This window comes from Hyperoodon ampullatus (assembly GCF_949752795.1).
Source record: "Hyperoodon ampullatus genome assembly, chromosome: 19".
Lineage (NCBI taxonomy): Eukaryota > Metazoa > Chordata > Mammalia > Artiodactyla > Ziphiidae > Hyperoodon > Hyperoodon ampullatus.
Window position 1 is genome coordinate 55391298 of NC_136932.1, and position 18315 is coordinate 55409612.

General features: G+C 39.1%; 1 protein-coding gene across 1 annotated transcript in view; it reads left to right on the forward strand.

Moving 5' to 3' along the window:
• HSF5 (heat shock transcription factor 5) overlaps positions 1 to 18315 on the forward strand; it is a gene marked incomplete at both ends in the record, with an annotated part of 50695 nt that extends 32380 nt beyond the window's left edge. Inside the window, one exon of the mRNA XM_079725482.1 lies at positions 18245 to 18315. Coding sequence (XP_079581608.1) covers positions 18245 to 18315 — 71 coding nt within the window. The remainder of the gene's footprint in view (positions 1 to 18244) is intronic.

Here is an 18315-nt window from a genome sequence, read left to right on the forward strand (position 1 = left end):
GAGCCATTTGGAGGGCAATTTGGCATGATCTGTAAATAACTAAAATGCTTATATGCTTTGACTCAGGAATCCCATTCCCAGGAATCTCTCCTACAGAGTGCAGTGTAGTGTGTTATTTATAATAGCAAACATTTGGAAAAGAGCATAAATGCCTGACAGTGGAGTATTAGACAAACTATGATAAATTCATGTAATGAAACACTGTGCAACCATTTAACAAAATAAAGTAGCTTGATATGTTGTTACTTGGAAAGATAGAAAGTGTTCATAATATGTTAAGTGAATGAAGCAAGTTGCAGCATACTGTGTCTAGTACGACCCCCTTTCTAGAACAAAAAATATATATATACTGTAAAATTATAGAAAAAAGTCTGGAAGTAAATAAAACTGATACATATAACAGTGGTCACCTCTGGGAAAGTAGAATTGGAGGTGTAGAGAGGTATTTTTTTTACTTCTTAATTTGTGTATGAGTGTACACAATGGTGGGATTATGGGGAAATCTCCCTTTTTGTATTTGTCTAGATTTTTTAAATTGAAAAAAATTTTTAAATAGTTTAAATACTGTAAAGAGTTTCTATAATATGAATATAAAAGCCTCAAAATAATAGGAATGAGCAATTTAATGTTTTGAAAAAAATTTTATATCCCAGATATTAACCTGACTTTTGAGATTTAGATATGATTGACTCAAGCTAACCTTATCCCACCCCAAAAATGCTTTTCTAAGATTTCTGAGAATTTCTAGGGCTTACAGTGGCTTTTGTTTTTGAGTTTCTGCCTTTGCTTTATTCTAGGTTCATCCATTTCTCACCTCCTGTAGGTGTTCTGTCTGCTCCTTGCCAGACCAGATGCAGAGCTCAGCCCCCTTACTTTGATTTCTCCCCTCCCCTGAGCATTTACATTAGGTAGTTGTATGTGTAGCACACTTTTCTGAAGATTTGGTGAGGTAGAAAGTGTTTGCATTTAAAATATTGCAAAGAATTAAAAATGGAATGGTAGCCATTGTTCTTTTTAAAGGGCCTTCAGTCAGTTTACCGCTTTCTCACCTTTCCTTGTCGGTAGTCAATGTGGCCTCCTGTCATGTTGTCCTCTTTCCTTGTACTAGCACCATACCTTCTCTTCTCTGATATCTGGTGTTTTTTTTTTCATGTTCTTTAATCAGGCCCTGAATTTTGTGTCTTAGGCAGAGAAGGTTAGGAATCTCTTCTGTTTCCTAATGAGGCCTTGAGACCTTATCTTGCCCAACCTAAACAACCTGTCAAGATATATTCCTCAACAGACAGTTACCTCCCCAAGAGGAACTGTGGTGCCTGCTGTTAAAATAATTTCCTCTCTTATGGTTTTAAGTGTAACTGATAAAGTAGTTAACACATTAATTATCTTTTTAAACTTTTCCTTTTTTTTTTTTTCTAATTAAGCCTTATCCTTTGGTCAGTGGTGTTGGCAGGTGAGTCTTAATTGACCTTGGCTTCCTGCTGTGAAAGAGCGGAGTTGTGAAATGTTGGCATTATTATGACATCGAATCACATTTTCATTTTATTAGGAGCAGGGAGCAAATAACTTATGCTTAAACTAGAACCTGTTTGCTAAAAAGTTAGCTTTTTTAATGAAAGTGTAAGGAGAAATACAATTTATGAAGTTGCAAATTATTCTTCCTTGATAGAACTTAGCCTTACAAACAGTTGATCTATGAAAACATGGCTACACATAAGGTCCTGTGGCATTAAAAGATTTTAACCAGGGACTTCCCTGGTGGCGCAGTGGTTGAGAATCTGTCTGCCAATGCAGGGGACACGGGTTCGAGCCCTGGTCTGGGAAGATCCCACATGCCGCCGAGCAACTAGGCCCGTGAGCCACAATTACTGAGCCTGCGCGTCTGGAGCCTGTGCTCCGCAACAAGAGAGGCCGCGATAGTGAGAGGCGCGCGCACTGTGATGAAGAGTGTCCCCCGCTTGCCACAACTAGAGAAAGCCCTCGCACAGAAACGAAGACCCAACACAGCAAAAATAAATAAATTAATTAATAAAAAACTCCTACCCCCAACATCTTCTTTAAAAAAAAAAAAGATTTTAACCAAAGTCAGTATAAAATTTATATACTATCTATTAGAGGCTGTACAGCACAGTCAATAGGAAGAAAGCTTCTGGTATTAGAAAAAACTAAATTAAAATCTGGATTCTGCTATTTACTTAACTTCACTGAGCCTCAGTTTCTTCATCTGTAAAATGAAGATAATAATAAAACATGTTGGGCCTCCCTGGTGGCGCAGTGGTTGAGAGTCCGCCTGCCGATGCAGGGGATACGGGTTCGTGCCCCGGTCTGGGAGGATCCCATATGCCGCGGAGCGGCTGGGCCCGTGAGCCATGGCCGCTGAGCCTGCGCATCCGGAGCCTGTGCTCCGCAACGGGAGAGACCACAACAGTGAGAGGCCCGCGTACCGCAAAAAAAAAAAAAAAAAAAAAAAAAAAAAAAAAATAATAATAATAAAACATGTTTATATAAAACATGTAACTGGCTTAGTATGGTGCCTGGCACATAGTAAGTACACGGTAGCAACAGAATTTTAGCAAAATTATTATTTTCATAATACTTACAATTTTATGTTTATTACTGTCAAATGCTTTTCAAATGACTGGTCTCACTTTAAATTCATGTGGGCTCTTAGTGTTGCCAGCAGTTCTGTAATATTTCCCTAGTCAGTGCACTCCCCATTTTCCAAAGCCACTTTATCATATCTTCTCTCTGCTCCAACTTCCAACACAACTCCTCTCTTTTCATTCTCAGCTATGACCTTGTTTCTTACTGAGAAAATAGAAGCAGCTAGAAGAGAACTTTCATATCTTTCCACCAACAAATTTATCAGTCTACCACTTGTGTAACTCTACACTCTGCCTTTCTTCCTATTATAATGGAAGAAAGCCAGTCCTCCCATATGGGTACACAGTCCCCTTTTGTGTACTCACAGACTTAGCCCTGAACAGTTATCCCCCCTTACTCTTCAATAATTACATCTTACCTTTTATGTTAGATAATTCCCACCAGCATACAAACATGCCATCATAGGTTCTATGTTAAAAGAAATTCCTCTCACCTTCCCTTCATTCATATTTTCATCCAGCTACGCCTCCTTTTTTCTCTTCCCCTTAGAGAAAAGCTCTTTGAAAGCCTATCCTTATCTCAACCAGGTTTTCCAATCAGGTTTTCATTCCGGCTACTCAGCTGAAACTGTTCATGTCAAGGTTTCCAATTACTGCTCTTGTCAGGGTTTCCAATTACTGCCATGTTGCCAAATCCTGTGGTCCATTCTCAGTCCCACTTGACTGTACCTCAGCAGCATTTGAACAGACTACCTCAACCTTCCTGAAATACTTTCTTCACTTGGCTTCTGAAACATCACCCTTTCCTGGTTTTCCTTCAACCTCACTGGCCACTCCGTAGTTTCTTTTACTGAATCTTCTTTATCTTCCCTGACTTCTAAATATTGATGAGTCCCAGAGCGCAATTCTTGGACCCCTTTCCTTCTCTATTCATTTCCTAGGTTATATCAACAAGTCTCATTGCTTTTATTGTCTAAATGGTGATGACTCCTAAATTTATATCTAAGCCTCTCTCTTCTCTGAACTCCAGATGTGCATACCTTTTTCCCCTTGCCACTTCTTTGCTTGGATGTCCAGTAGTGTCCCAAATGCATTATAATGCCACCCTTTCCCCAGTTTTACTTATTTCAGGAAATAATACTTCTAGTAACCTCTAGTCAACCAAAAGTCTTGGAATCTTCCTTGACTCTCTTCTCTCACATCCCACATCCAACCCATCAGCAAATTCTGTCAGCTCTATCTCAGTGTAGATCCAGAATCTGACTATTTCTTATCACCTTTACATGCTATCACCATGGTCCAAGCCACTACATCTCTTGCCTAGACCTTTCAGCTTCCACTGTGTGCCCCTACAGTTTTTTCTCCACACAGCAATCAGAGTGATACTTTAAAATTATTTCCCTGTTTAAATTTTTCCAGTGCTTTTCCATCACATTTAGAATAAAATTTAAAAATCCTTACTATGATTTCGCTCCTGGTAACTGCTCTGACTTTACCTCCTACCACCTTCTATCTCTCTCATCTATTCCAGCCATAGCAGCCCCTTCACTATTGTCTGAACGCACCAAGCATGGTCCTGCCCTCACACTTGCTGTTCCCTCTGCCCGAAATGTTCTTCACCCAGGTATTCACATGGCTTGCTCCTTCATTTCATTCAGTTCTCTACTCAAATGCCAGCTCATTATAGGAACCTTCCTAATCCTGGTGTCTGTAATAACACCCTATTCTCCATGTCCTGCCCTCCTTTAGTCCCTATTCTTTCTCCTTGGTTTTCTTCTATAATGTTCATCACTACTTGATATTTTATATTTATTATTTTTCTCCCCCTCTAGAAGGTTAGTTCCATGAGGGCAAGGATTTTGTTTTGTTCATTGCTGTATCTCCAGCACCTGGAGTATTACCTGTGGCACTCAACGTTTATACACTGTTATCTTACTAATATACTTTTTAAAAAAGATCCTTGGAAAAAAGCAATCTTAAAAAAAATTGTGGTAAAATACACATAACATAAAGTTTACCATCTTAACCATTTTTTTTTTTTTTTTTTTTGCGGTATGTGGGCCTCTCACTGTTGTGGCCTCTCCCGTTGCGGAGCACAGGCTCCAGACACGCAGGCTCAATGGCCATGGCTCATGGGCCAAGCCGCTCCGCGGCATGTGGGATCCTCCCAGACCGGGGCACGAACCCGTGTCCCCTGCATCTGCAGGCGGACTCTCAACCACTACGCCACCAGGGAAGCCCCATCTTAACCATTTTTAAGTGTATAGTTCAGTGGCATTAAGTACATTCACATTGTCCTGCTACCATCACCACCATCCATCTCCAGAACTCTTTTCATCTGGCAAAACTGAAACTCTATACTCACTAAACAATTCCTATTCCTCTCCTCCCCCCAGACCCTGGAAAACCTATTTTACTTTCTGTCTCAATGAACAATCTTTAATTAGCCAACAAAAGATAAGTTTCGAACATCTGGGGAGTCAAATTCAACCCATAGGTTGCTTTTAATGAGTGCTTATTAACAACTACTCTGGGGTTGGTACAGTGCTAGGTACACTAGGGATACAAAAGTAGTGTCCTGTGCAGTTCTATTCTGCTGGAACTAAGAATTTGCATATGTCTTGCTAAAGATAACCATCCTATATCTCGTTACTATGCTCTGACATTGAAAACTGAGATATATTTGGTTATGAGTTTTATTTTTATGGCCATTATCTGCTTTCCCCTTCTTTTTGTCCCATCGTTTCAAACTGATAGGAAAGTATACATTTTTAGGGGAAATTCACATCACAGAAAATTAACCACTTTAAAGTGAAAAGTTCCACGGGACTTAGGACAGTCACAATGTTCGTGCAGCCTCTGTCTAGTTCCAGGACATTTGCATCACTCCCAAAGAAAACCCCATATTCATTAAGCAATTGCTCTTCGTTTGTCCTCCCCCAAGCCCTTGGCCACCACCAGTCGGTGCTCCGTCTCTATGGATTTACCTATGCCGGATATTTTGTATAAATGAAATCATACAATGTGTGACCTTTTTTGTGTCTGGTTTATTTCACTTGGCATGATGTTTTCAAAGTTCATCCACAAGGTAACATGTATATCAGAACTTCATTCCTTCTTATGGCTAAATAGTATTATGTTGTATGTATATATGACAATTTTTTATCCACTCATCTGCTGATGGGCATTTGGGCTGTTTCTACCTTTTGGCTATTGTGAATAGTGCTGCTATAAACATTGTACATGTATTTGAGTATCTGATATCAGTTCTTTCGGGGATATACCTAGAAGTGGAATTGCTGGATCATTTGGTAATTCTATGTTTAACTATTGAGGAACTGCCAAGCTATTTTCCATAATGGCTGAACCGTTTTACATTCCCGCCAGCAATGTACAAGAGTCCCCATTTCTCCACATCCTCCCTAGCGCTTGTTATTTTCCTCTTTTTATTATCACTATAGTCATATGCTAAGTAGGTGTGAAGTGGTATCTATCTTCTTGTGGGTTTAATTGCATTTCCCTCATGACTAATGATGTTAAGCATCTTTTCATGTGCTTGTTGGACATTTGTAGATCTTTGGAGAAAAGATAATTTTTTGGACAACTGTATGATAATATTCAATTTGATGAAATATTCTCCTATTGTGGTTAAATTTCTCTTGGCTAAAGCTGTGGTGTGTGCTGTTAGAGCAGGAGTTGGTAAACTGTGGACTATGGGCCAAATCTAACTCACTGGTTGTTTTTATATGGCCTGCAAGCTAAGCATGGAGCTAAGCTAAGTAAATTTTTTTACATTTTCAATGGTTGAAGGGGGGGATGGAAAGAAGAATATTTCATGACACATGAAAATGATTCACGTTTCAGTGTCCATAAATGAAGTTGAATTGGGACACACAACCGTACCATACATTTACATATTATCTGTGGTTTCATACTGCATCAGCAGAGTTGAGTGGTTGCAATAGAGGCCACATGGCCCATAAAGCCTAAAGTATTTGCTATCTGGCTCCTTACAGAAAAAGTCTGCCTACTTTGTGTCTTACTTCATTCTGCTGCTATGACAAAAATACCATAGACTAGGTGGCTTATAAATAACAGAATTTTTTCTCACAGTTCTGGAGGCTGGGAAATACAGGATCAAGGTGCCAACAGATTCAACGTCTGGTGAGAGCCAGTTTCCTGGCTCACAGACGGCCATCTTCTTGCTGCGTCCTCACATGGCAGGAGGGAGAGAGGAGCCCTCTGGGGTCTCTATTATGAGGACACTGATGTCATCCTGAAGAGCTCCACCCTCAGGACCTAATCACCTCCCCAGAGTCCCACTGTCTAACACCACCACATTGGGGGTTAGGTTTTAATACATGAATTTTGAGGAGGTATAAATATGCAGTCTATTACACCCTGTATTAGAAAGTCCTCATTCTTAGCTTCTAAGTTTTCACAGTCCTGATCATTGATGGCCAGAGAAGCCATTAAGAGTCAGGAGGGGTCCCTGGTTTGTTCCCGGGTTTCAGCACAAAAGAAAAAAAAAAAAAAAAGAGTCAGTAGATACTTGCGGGAGGACTCAAAATGAACTAGTATTCAGTTTAGTTCTTGTAGATGACTAAATATTTTTTATTTTGATGTATACTAAATCCAAGTTTAAAGTATTAAAGGTAGGAACTAAATGTAAAATTTCTAAAGTATCCCTTAAATTTCAACTGTCGCTATCATTAGGAGTACCTCCCCTCAATAAAGTTCCAACTCTCACATTATTTATGGTAAAAATAAGAGAATTTCTTGAAATCACCTCTAAAGACTCCTTGGACCCCAAATTCTGAAGTACTATGATTCCACCATTAACTGTTGGAATGTCATTATGTTGCTCAGTATCCCATTGAACAGGGGTTTCCTGTATCCCAGAACTTATCAGTGCCCTTCTGTAACTGAATTATTTTGAAAATTTGTCTTCCCTAGGGCATCTTCTTACACTTTAAGCTTTCTTTGAATTTTTTCAAGTAGGAGACTTCAAGTTGGTTAGGTATCCAGATTGTACTGATTTCAATAGATGTGCATTTTGTTAGAAGGAGGTTGTTAATCACAGTCATTGCCATGCTCTGTGTAGGCCTTTTGAACACGTGTTGACTTAAGAAAATACCTTTTGGATAAAAAGACATCAAGAGGTGCAGAAAATTAGACTCAATAATGCTCCTCCAATTTCTACAATGATATTACCCTAAACCAAGATAGGGTGATATCAGCCAGATATTAATCACCCTAATAACACCCAGATATCAGTCTTATTGTGCAAGCTACACTCTCTTATGTTCTGATGGGTTACTTTATAGTTAAGGGAAACTGAATGTTTAAGAGCAAAGTTCAGTCCATTCCTGAAGAAAGGACTTCTCATTTTGTAGCTATTGGATTATGGATGAGATTTCATTAAGGTAATAGCCTCCAAATCCTAGAGAGTGCTCTTAGTAGGAATTAACATTCCCAGGGAATTTCCTGGCCATCCAGTGCTTAGGTCTCCGTGCTCTCATTGCCAAGGGCCTGGGTTCGATCCCTGGGCAGGGAACTAAAATCCCACAAGCTGCGTGGTGCGGCCAAAAAAAAAAAAAAATCCCAAATGAGTAGATGCAATGCTCCTGTCCCTGGAGGCTTTTCAGCTCTCAAATCAACTCAGCCACTGTGATTCTCAAACACTTATCTTCTCTGAGGAATATACAAGTTTCTCTTCTTTTTTTTCTCTCTCTCTATGTATTTTATTTTATTTTTTTATTGGGGTGTAGTTGTTTTACAATGTTGTGTTAGTTTCTACTGTACAGCAAAGTGGAGTTCCCTGTGCTATACAGCAGGTTCTTATTAGCTATCTATTTTATACATATTAGTGTATATATGTCAATCCCAATCTCCCAATTCTTCCCCACCCCCCGACTTTCCCCCCTTGGTGTCCATGCGTTTGTTATCTACATCTGTGTCTCTGTTTCTGACTAGCAAACCGGTTCATCTGTACCATTTTTCTAGACTCCACATATACGCGTTAATATACAATATTTGTTTTTCTCTTTCTGACTTACTTCACTCTGTATGACATCTCTAGGTCCATCCACGTCTCTACAAATGACCCAGTTTCGTTCCTTTTTATGGCTGAGTAATATTCCATTGTGTATATGTACCACCTCTGCTTTATCCATTTGTCAGTCAATGGACATTTAGGTTGCTTCCATGACCTGGCTATTGTAAATAGTGCTGCAGTGAACATTGGGGTGCATGTGTCTTTTTGAATTATGGTTTTCTCTGGGTATATGCCCAGTAGTGGGATTGCTGGGTCATGTGGTAATTCTATTTTTAGTTTTTTAAGGAACCACCACACTGTTCTCCACAGTGGCTGTATCAGTTTACATTGCCACCAACAGTGCAAGAGGGTTCCCTTTTCTCCACACCCTCTCCAGCATTTGTTGTTTGTGGATTTTCTGATGATGCCCATTCTAACTGCTGTGAGGTGATACCTCACTGTAGTTTTGATTTGCATTTCTCTAATAATTAGTGATGTTGAGCAGCTTTTCATGTGCTTCTTGGCCATCTGTATGTCTTCTTTGGAGAAATGTCTATTTAGGTCTTCTGCCCATTTTCTGATCAGGTTGTTTGTTTTTTTGATATTGAGCTGCATGAGCTGTTTATATATTCTGGAGATTAATCCTTTGTCCGTTGCTTCATTTGCAAATATTTTCTCCCATTCTGAGACTTGTCTTTCTGTTTTGTTTATAGTTTCCTTTGCTGTGCAAAAGTTCTTAAGTTTCATTAGGTCCCATTTGTTTAGTTTTGTTTTTATTTCCATTACTCTAGGAGGTGGATCAAAAAAAGATCTTGCTGTGATTTATGTCAGAGAGTGTTCTTCCTATGTTTTCCTCTAAGAGTTTTATAGTGTCCGGTCTTACCTCTAGGTCTTTAATCCATTTTGAGTTTATTTTTGTGTATGGTGTTAGGGAATGTTCTAATTTCATTCTTTTTTTTTTTTTTTTTTGCAGTACACGGACCTCTCACTGTTGTGGCCTCTCCTGTTGCGGAGCACAGGCTCCGGATGCGCAGGCTCCGCGGCCATGGCTCACGGGCCCAGCCACTCCACGGCATGTGGGATCTTCCCAGACTGGGGCACGAACCCGTGTCCCCTGCATCGGCAGGCGGACTCTCAACCACTGTGCCACCAGGGAAGCCCTAATTTCATTCTTTTACATGTAGCCATCCAGTTTTCCCAGCACCAGTTATTGAAGAGACTGTCCTTTCTCCATTTTTTATCCTTGACTCCTTTGTCATAGATCAGTTGACCATAGGTGTGTGGGTTTATCTCTGGGCTTTCCATTCTGTTCCATTGATGTATATTTTTGTTTTAGTGCCAGTACCATATTGTCTTGATTACTGTAGCTTTGTAGTGTAGTCTGAAATCAGGGAGTCTGAATGCTTCAGCTCCGTGTTTTTCCCTCAAGGTTGCTTTGGTTATTTGGGGTCTTTTGTGTCTCCATACAAATTGTGAAATTTTTTGTTCTAGTTCTGTGAAAAATGCCATTGGTAGTTTGATAGGGATTGCATTGAATCTGTAGATTGCTTTGGGTAGTATAGTCATTTTCACAATATTGATTCTTCCAATCCAAGAACATGGTGTATCTCTCCATCTGTTTGTGTCATCTTTGATTTCTTTTATCAGTGTCTTACTGTTTTCTGAGTACAGGTCTTTTGTCTCCTTAGGTAGGTTTATTCCTAGGTATTTTATTCTTTGTGTTGCAATGGTGAATAGTATTGTTTCCTTAGTTTCTTTTCCTGATCTTTCATTGTTAGTGTATAGGAATGCAAGAGATTTCTGTGCATTAATTTTGTATCTTGCAACTTTACCAAATTCATTGATAAGCTCTAGTAGTTTTCTGGTAGCATCTTTAGGATTTTCTATGTATAGTATCATGTCATCTGCAAACAGTGACAGTTTTACTTCTTCTTTTCCAATTTGTATTCCTTTTATTTCTTTTTCTTCTCTGATTGCCGTGGCTAAGACTTCCAAAACTATGTTGAATAATAGTGGCAAGAGTGGGGCTTCCCTGGTGGCGCAGTGGTTGAGAGTCCGCCTGCCGATGCAGGGGACACGGGTTCGTGCCCCTGTCTGGGAAGATCCCACATGCCGCGGAGCGGCTGGGCCCATAAGCCATGGCCGCTGAGCCTGCGCGTCCAGAGCCTGTGCTCTGCAACGGGAGAGGCCACAACAGTGAGAGGCCCGCGTACCGCAAAAAAAAAAAAAAAAAAAATAGTGGCAAGAGTGGACATCCTTGTCTTGTTCCTGATCTTAGAGGAAATGCTTTCAGTTTTTCATCATTGAGAATGATGTTTGCTGTGGGTTTCTCGTTTATGGCCTCTATTATGTTGAGGGAGGTTCCCTCTATGCCTACTTTCTGGAGAGTTGTTATCATAAATGGGTGTTGAATTTTGTCAAAAGCTCTTTCTGCATCTATTGAGATGATCATATGGTTTTTATCCTTCAATTTGCTAATACGGTGTATCACATTGATTGATTTGCATATATTGTAGAATCCTTACATCCCATTTGATCATGGTGTATGATCTTATTAATGTGTTGTTGGATTCTGTTTGCTAGTATTTTGTGGAGGATTTTGCATCTATATTCATCAGTGATATTGGTCTGTAATTTTCTTTTTTCGTAGTATCTTTGCCTGGTTTTGGTATCAGGGTGATGGTGGCCTCATAGAATGAGTTTGGGAGTGTTCTTTCCTCTGCAATGTTTTGGAAGAGTTTGAGGAGGATGGTTGTTAGCTCTTCTCTAAATGTTTGGTAGAATTCACCTGTGAAGCCGTCTGGTCCTGGACTATTGTTTGTTGGAAGATTTTTAATCAGAGTCTCAATTTCAGTGCTTGCAATTGGTCTGTTAACATTTTCTATTTCTTCCTGGGTCAGTCTTGGAAGGTTTACCTTTCTAATAATTTGTCCATTTCTTACAGGTTGTCCATTTTATTGGCATAGAGTTGCTTGTCTCTTAGGATACTTTGTATTTCTGCGTTGTCTGTTGTAACTTCTCCTTTTTCATTTCTAATTTTATTGATTTGAGTCCTCTCCCTCTTTTTCTTGATGAGTCTAGCTAATGGTTTATCAATTTTGTTTATCTTCTCAAAGAACTAGCTTTTAGTTTTATGGATCTTTGCTATTGTTTTCTTTGTTTCTATTTCATTTATTTCTGCTCTGATCTTTATGATTTCTTTCCTTCTACTAACTTCGGGTTTTGTTTGTTCTTTCTGTAGTTCCTTTAGGTGTAAGGTTAGATTGTTTGAGATTTTTCTTGTTTCTTGAGGTAGGATTGTATTGCTATAAACTTCCCTCTTAGAACTGCTTTTGCTGCATCCCATACGTTTTGGATCATCGTGTTTTCATTGTCATTTGTCTCTAGGTATTTTTTGATTTCCTCTTTGATTTCTTCAGTGATCTCTTGGTTATTTAGTAGTGTATTGTTTAGCCTCCATGTGTTTGTGTTTTTTACATTTTTTTCCTGTAATTTATTTCTAATCTCATAGCATTGTGGTCAGAAAAGATGCTTGATACAATTTCAATTTTCTTAAATTTGCTGAGGCTTGATTTGTGACCCAAGATGTGATCTCTCCTGGAGAATGTTCCATGTGCACTTGAGAAGAAAGTGTACTCTGCTGTTTTTGGATGGAATGTCCTATAAATAGCAATTAAATCTATCTGGTCTATTGTGTCATTTAAAGCTAGTGTTTCCTTATTAATTTTCTGTCTGGATAATCTGTCCATTGTTGTAAGTGAGGTGTTAAAGTCCCTCGCTATTATTGTGTTACTGTTGATTTCCTCTTTTATAGCTGTTAGCATTTGCCTTATGTATTGAGGTGCTCCTATGTTGGGTGCATATATATTTATAATTGTTATATCTTCTTCTTGGATTGATCCCTTGATCACTATGTAGTGTCCTTCCTTGTCTCTTAAAACATTATTTATTTTAAAGTCTGTTTTATCTGATATGAGTATTGCTACTCCAGCTTTCTTTTGATTTCCATTTGCATGGAATATCTTTTTCCATCCCCTCACTTTCAGTCTGTATGCATCCCTAGGTCTGAAGTGGGTCTCTTGTAGACAGCACATATATGGGTCTTGTTTTTGTATCCATTCAGCGAACCTGTGTCTTTTGGTTGGAGCATTTAATCCATTCACGTTTAAGGTAATTCTTGATGTGTATGTTCCCATTACCATTTTCTTAATTGTTATGGGTTTGTTTTTGTAGGTTCTTTTCTTCTCTTGTGTTTCTCACTTAGAGAATTTCCTTTAGCATTTGCTGTAGAGCTGGTTTGGTGGTGCTGAATTCTCTTAGCTTTTGCTTGTTTGTAAAGCTTTTGATTTCTCCGTTGAATCTGAATGAGATCCTTGCTGGGTAGAGTATTCTTGGTTGTAGGTTCTTCCCTTTCATCACTTTAAATGTATCATGCCACTCCCTTCTGGCTTACAGAGTTTCTGCTGAGAAATCAACTGTTAACCTTGTGGAGATTCCTTTGTATGTTATTTGTCATTTTCCCCTTGTTGCTTTTAATAATTTTTCTTTGTCTTTAATTTTTGTCTGTTTGATTACTGTGTGTCTCGGTGTGTTTCTCCTTGGGTTTATCCTGCCTGGGACTGTCTACACTTCCTGGACTTGGGAGGCTATTTCCTTTCCCATGTTAGGGAAGTTTTCAACTATAATCTCTTCAAATACTTTCTCTCTCTCTTCTCCCTCTGGGACCCCTATAATGTGAATGTTGGTGCATTTAATGTTGTCCCTGAGGTCTCTTAGGCTGTCTTCATTTCTTTTCATTCCTTTTTCTTTATTCTGTTCTGCAGCAGTGATTTCCACCATTCTGTCTTCCAGGTCACTTATCCATTCTTCTGCATCAGTTATTCTGCTATTGATTCCTTCTAGTGTATTTTTCATTTCAATTATTGTATAGTTCATCTCTGTTTGTTTGTTATTTAATTCTTCTAGGTCTTTGTTTAACATTTCTTGCATCTTCTCGATCTTTGCTTCCATTCTTTTTCCGAGGTCCTGGATCATCTTCACTATCATTATTCTGAATTCTTTTTCTGGAAGGTTGCCTATCTCCACTTCATTTAGTTATTTTTCTGGGATTTTATCTTGTTCCTTCATCTGGGATGTAGTCTTCTGCTTTTTCATTTTGTCTATCTTTCTGTGGTTGTGGCTTTCATTCCGCAGGCTGCAGGATTGTAGTTCTTCTTGCTTCTGCTATCTGCCCTCTGGTGGATCATGGTTCTCTTCTGAATGAAGTCCTATAAACCTCTAGTAACATCAGGCTAGTCTCTGTCTTTTTGCATTTTTATTGGTTTCTATACTTTAATTCCTTGATTGGCAGCTTTGTTAATGAAGGAAGCTCACTTTAATAAAATTATCGTGTTTGGATGCTTGTTATTAGAAGCTGTGTGCCAAATGCTTTTTTAAAAAACATATTTATTTATTTGGCTGCACTGGTTCTTAGTTGTGGCAACAGGATCTTTGTTGCAGCCTGTGGGATCCAGCTCCCTGACCAGGGATTGAACCCGGGCCCCCTGCATTGGGAGCGCAGAGTCTTAACCACTGGACCACCAGGAAAGTACCAACAAATGCTGTTTTAAAGCCCAATCATTAAGGCTAAGAGGGTTTGTTGCTCATACATAACTCACTACGTAACTCATTCTGAGAGTATTACAGAGCCATACAGACTATTGTTTCTTTAAACATGCCTATTTGTGATGTGCTGTTGTCCATTATTTGAACCTATCAATACAATAAAGTCTCAATTAAATAAATGACGTTTGTTCACTGAAAAAAAGAGGATTTGTTGTTGTTCTTCAGTCTGCCTCCCCATAAGAGATCTGTAGTTGCTTTATAGTCTTTACCTTTGTCATTATCAAGAATTCCTACTCTGCTTTCAAAGTAGGGTTGCAGTTGGGTCTATTCATATTCCAAATTCTTATTTTAGTATTTTCTATCACCATACGGCCTCTCCTTCTTATTCTGATATGGAGTTGACGTGTTGAGGGAAGGATCATCATTCGGTATTACTCATTCTGTATCCTTTGGTCAGCTTTTAAAAATCCTGATGCCTAGGTTGTACTCTATACCAATTAAATCAGAATGTATGGGGGTAGACGCCCTCGATCTCAGTGTTTTTTTAAAGCTCCCCAGGTGATTCCAATGTGCAGCAAGATGTAGAAACCATTGGCTTTGCTTATTAGTCATATAGTGTAGAGGTTCTTTCAGTCACCTCTTCACTCCTCAGGATTAATTAGATGACCTTCTAATAATGCATTTTAGTTACTTGAAAAAAAGATGTTATATAAATTAAGATATTACTGTAATCATTGTCACTGTTCTTTAGACTGTAAAGAAGCCATTTTTGTGGTAAAATGTACATAACATAAAATTTACCTTTTTTAAGTGTTCAATTCGGTGGCATTAAGTACATTCACATTATGTACTACCACCACCACCTTCCATCTCCAGAACTTTTCTCATCTTCCCAAACTGAAACTCCATATCCATTCCATCCTCCCCTGCAGCCCCTGGCAACCATCATTCTACTTTCTGTCTCTATGAATTTGACAACCCTAGCTACCTCATATGAGTAGAATCATACAGTATTTATCCTTTTGTGACTAACTTATTTCAACTAGCGTGATATCTTCAAGGCTCACTCATGTTGTAGCATTTGTCAGAATTTCCTTCCTTTTTAACGCTAAATAATATTCCCTTGTATGTAGCTACCACATTTTGTTTTTCCATTCATCCATCGATGGACACTTGGATTGCTTTCACTTTTTGGCTATTGTAAATAATGCTGCCATGATCATGGATGTACAAGAAGCCAGTTTTAAGTGATAACTGGTCTGTTCTCCCTCTACAAGATGCTTATCTGGATAGATTGCTTGTTCTTTATTTTTAAAATTTTTTGGCCTCACAGCATGGCATGCAGGATCTTAGTTCCCCAACCAGGGACTGACCCCTTTCCCCTGCAGTGGAAGCTTGGAGCCCTAACCACTGGACTGCCAGGGAATTCTGAAATTGCTTGTTCTTTATGGATAGGTTGTAGTGTTGTTCACCAGATGAGCTAGTACCTTCTCCTAGTGATTGGTCTTCCTTTCACAGAATATGGAAAAAAATTAGATACTGTTCCAAATGCCCTCTAGATTTACTCATAGATGGTGGTAGAATTATTCTGTTGTATCAGCTGTCTTGCCCAGGCTGTTGATCAATCCTACAGAGGTTGTGTTCTACAAATATAGTAACAAAAGTCTCTGTATGTCTAGTAGGAAATAAAGGACTCATTCTGTATAATTTAGTTTAACTCCAAAATGCTACTAGGACAAAATTGTAAGCCTAAAAATCAACCTAAAAAAGGCTCCCTGGTCATGTTGCTCTAGAAATTGTAAACTAATTAGACTGAATCTAGAAGCCACATTAGGATTCCTTCATTTCTGACTATGTTATTCAGATAGGCCATTTAACTCTATTTCTTTTTTTTAAAAACATCTTTATTGGAGTATAATTGCTTTACAATGGTGTGTTAGTTCCTGCTTTATAACAAAGTGAATCAGGTATACATATACCTATATCCCCATATCTCCTCCCCTCCCACCCTCCCTATCCCACCCCTCTAGGTGGTCACAAAGCACCGAGCTGATCTCCTTGTGCTATGCGGCTGCTTCCCACTAGCTATCTATTTTACATTCGGTAGTGTATATATGTCAGTGCCACTCTCTCACTTTGTCCCAGCTTACCCTTCCCCATCCCCGTGTCCTCATGTCCATTCTCTACATCTGGGTCTTTATTCCTGTCCTGCCCCTAGATTCTTCAGAACCATTTTTTTTGTTTGTTTTGTTTTTAGATTCCATATATATGTGTTAGCGTACGGTATTTGTTTTTTTCTTTCTGACTTACTTTACTCTGTATGACAGACTCTAGGTCCATCCACCTCACTACAAATAACTCAATTTCGTTTCTTTTTATGGCTGAGTAATATTCCATTGTATATATGTGCCACATCTTTTTTTTTTAACATCTTTTATTGGAGTATAATTGCTTTACAATGGTGTGTCAGTTTCTGCTTTATAACAAAGTGAATCAGTTATACATATACATATATCCCCATATCTCTTCTCTCTTGCGTCTCCCTCCCTCCCACCTTCCCTATCCCACCCCTCTAGGTGGTCACAAAGCACCGAGCTGATCTCCCTGTGCTATGCGGCTGCTTCCCACTAGCTATCTATTTTACGTTTGGTAGTGTATATATGTCCATGCCACTCTCTCACTTTGTCCCAGCTTACCCTTCCCCTCCCCATATCCTCAAGTCCATTCTCTAGTAGGTCTGCGTCTTTATTCCCGTCTTGACCCTAGGTTCTTCATGACCATTGTTTTTTTTAGATTCCATATATATGTGTTAGCATATGGTATTTGTTTTTCTCTTTCTGACTTACTTCACTCTGTATGACAGACTCTAGGTCCATCCACCTCACTACAAATAACTCAGTTTCGTTTCTTTTTATGGCTGAGTAGTATTCCATTGTATATATGTGCCACATCTTCTTTATCCATTCATCTGTCGATGGACACTTAGGTTGCTAAAAACAGTGGTTAGATGCCATGAAGTAGGTGGCAGTGCCTTAACCGTATGTGTGTTGTCAGGCCCGAAGGCCTTCTCCATCCTTGTCAAGGGGAGTGCTAACCTTCTCTCTCCTTTCATACAACACTTAACTCTATTTCTGTACATGGTCTTAGCTTTTTATGTTAAAGAACCTAGTGCCTGAACTGAGAGCTCACTTTTTTACTTCTTTCCAGTCTTAATGACCACTCTTTGTTTCTTGACCTCCTTGAAGGGTATACTTTATTTATTTATTTTTTGGTATGCGGGCCTCTCACTGCTGTGGCCTCTCCCGTTGCGGAGCACAGGCTCTGGACGCGCAGGCTCAGCGGCCATGGCTCACGGGCCCAGCCGCTCTGCGGCATGTGGGATCCTCCCAGACCGGGGCACGAACCCGTGTCCCCGCATCGGCAGGCGGACTCTCAACCACTGCGCCACCAGGGAAGCCCCTGTATACTTTACTTTTAACAGACAATTCAGGTAGACATTTTTATAAGAGAATCAGCTGTGTTAGTCAATAAGTGGAAATTTTTTGGAGGCAATCAACTTTGGAAAGGTAGTGATTACTTATTTTAACATTGTATTTCTGAAGGCATTACTTTTTCATATTCCCAAAACCCACCTATCTATTTTTATAGCATCGAAGAAATGAATTTTCATTTGTGTGTGTTTATTTCACTTTGATCTTTTTGACACTTTTCCTTAATTTTTCACTTATAATAAAAATCAGTTGAAAAGATGCTTATCCACATTACTAAAAGGAGAGAAACTTTAAACTTTGTTAGTCTCTTTGGGTTAACAACTGGGCTGCATCTGTGTGCTTTAGAGGTACGGGAATGCCCCCCAAATTAAGAATCTGATGAGGTAATGTGATTTTAGAGCCCATTCTACAGGTGAAACATAGCAACTTGTTCTTCTTGTCTAAAGACTTGTCTATCGAACTCTCCAGTTCAAGAAGCTAAGAGTGAGTAAACAAATCTTTTTTCTTTCTAGATCTTCATCTGCTGGTGGATGTGGCCTGCAAGCAGGAGCACTGTCCACAGGAGGAAGAATTAAAAGAGTGA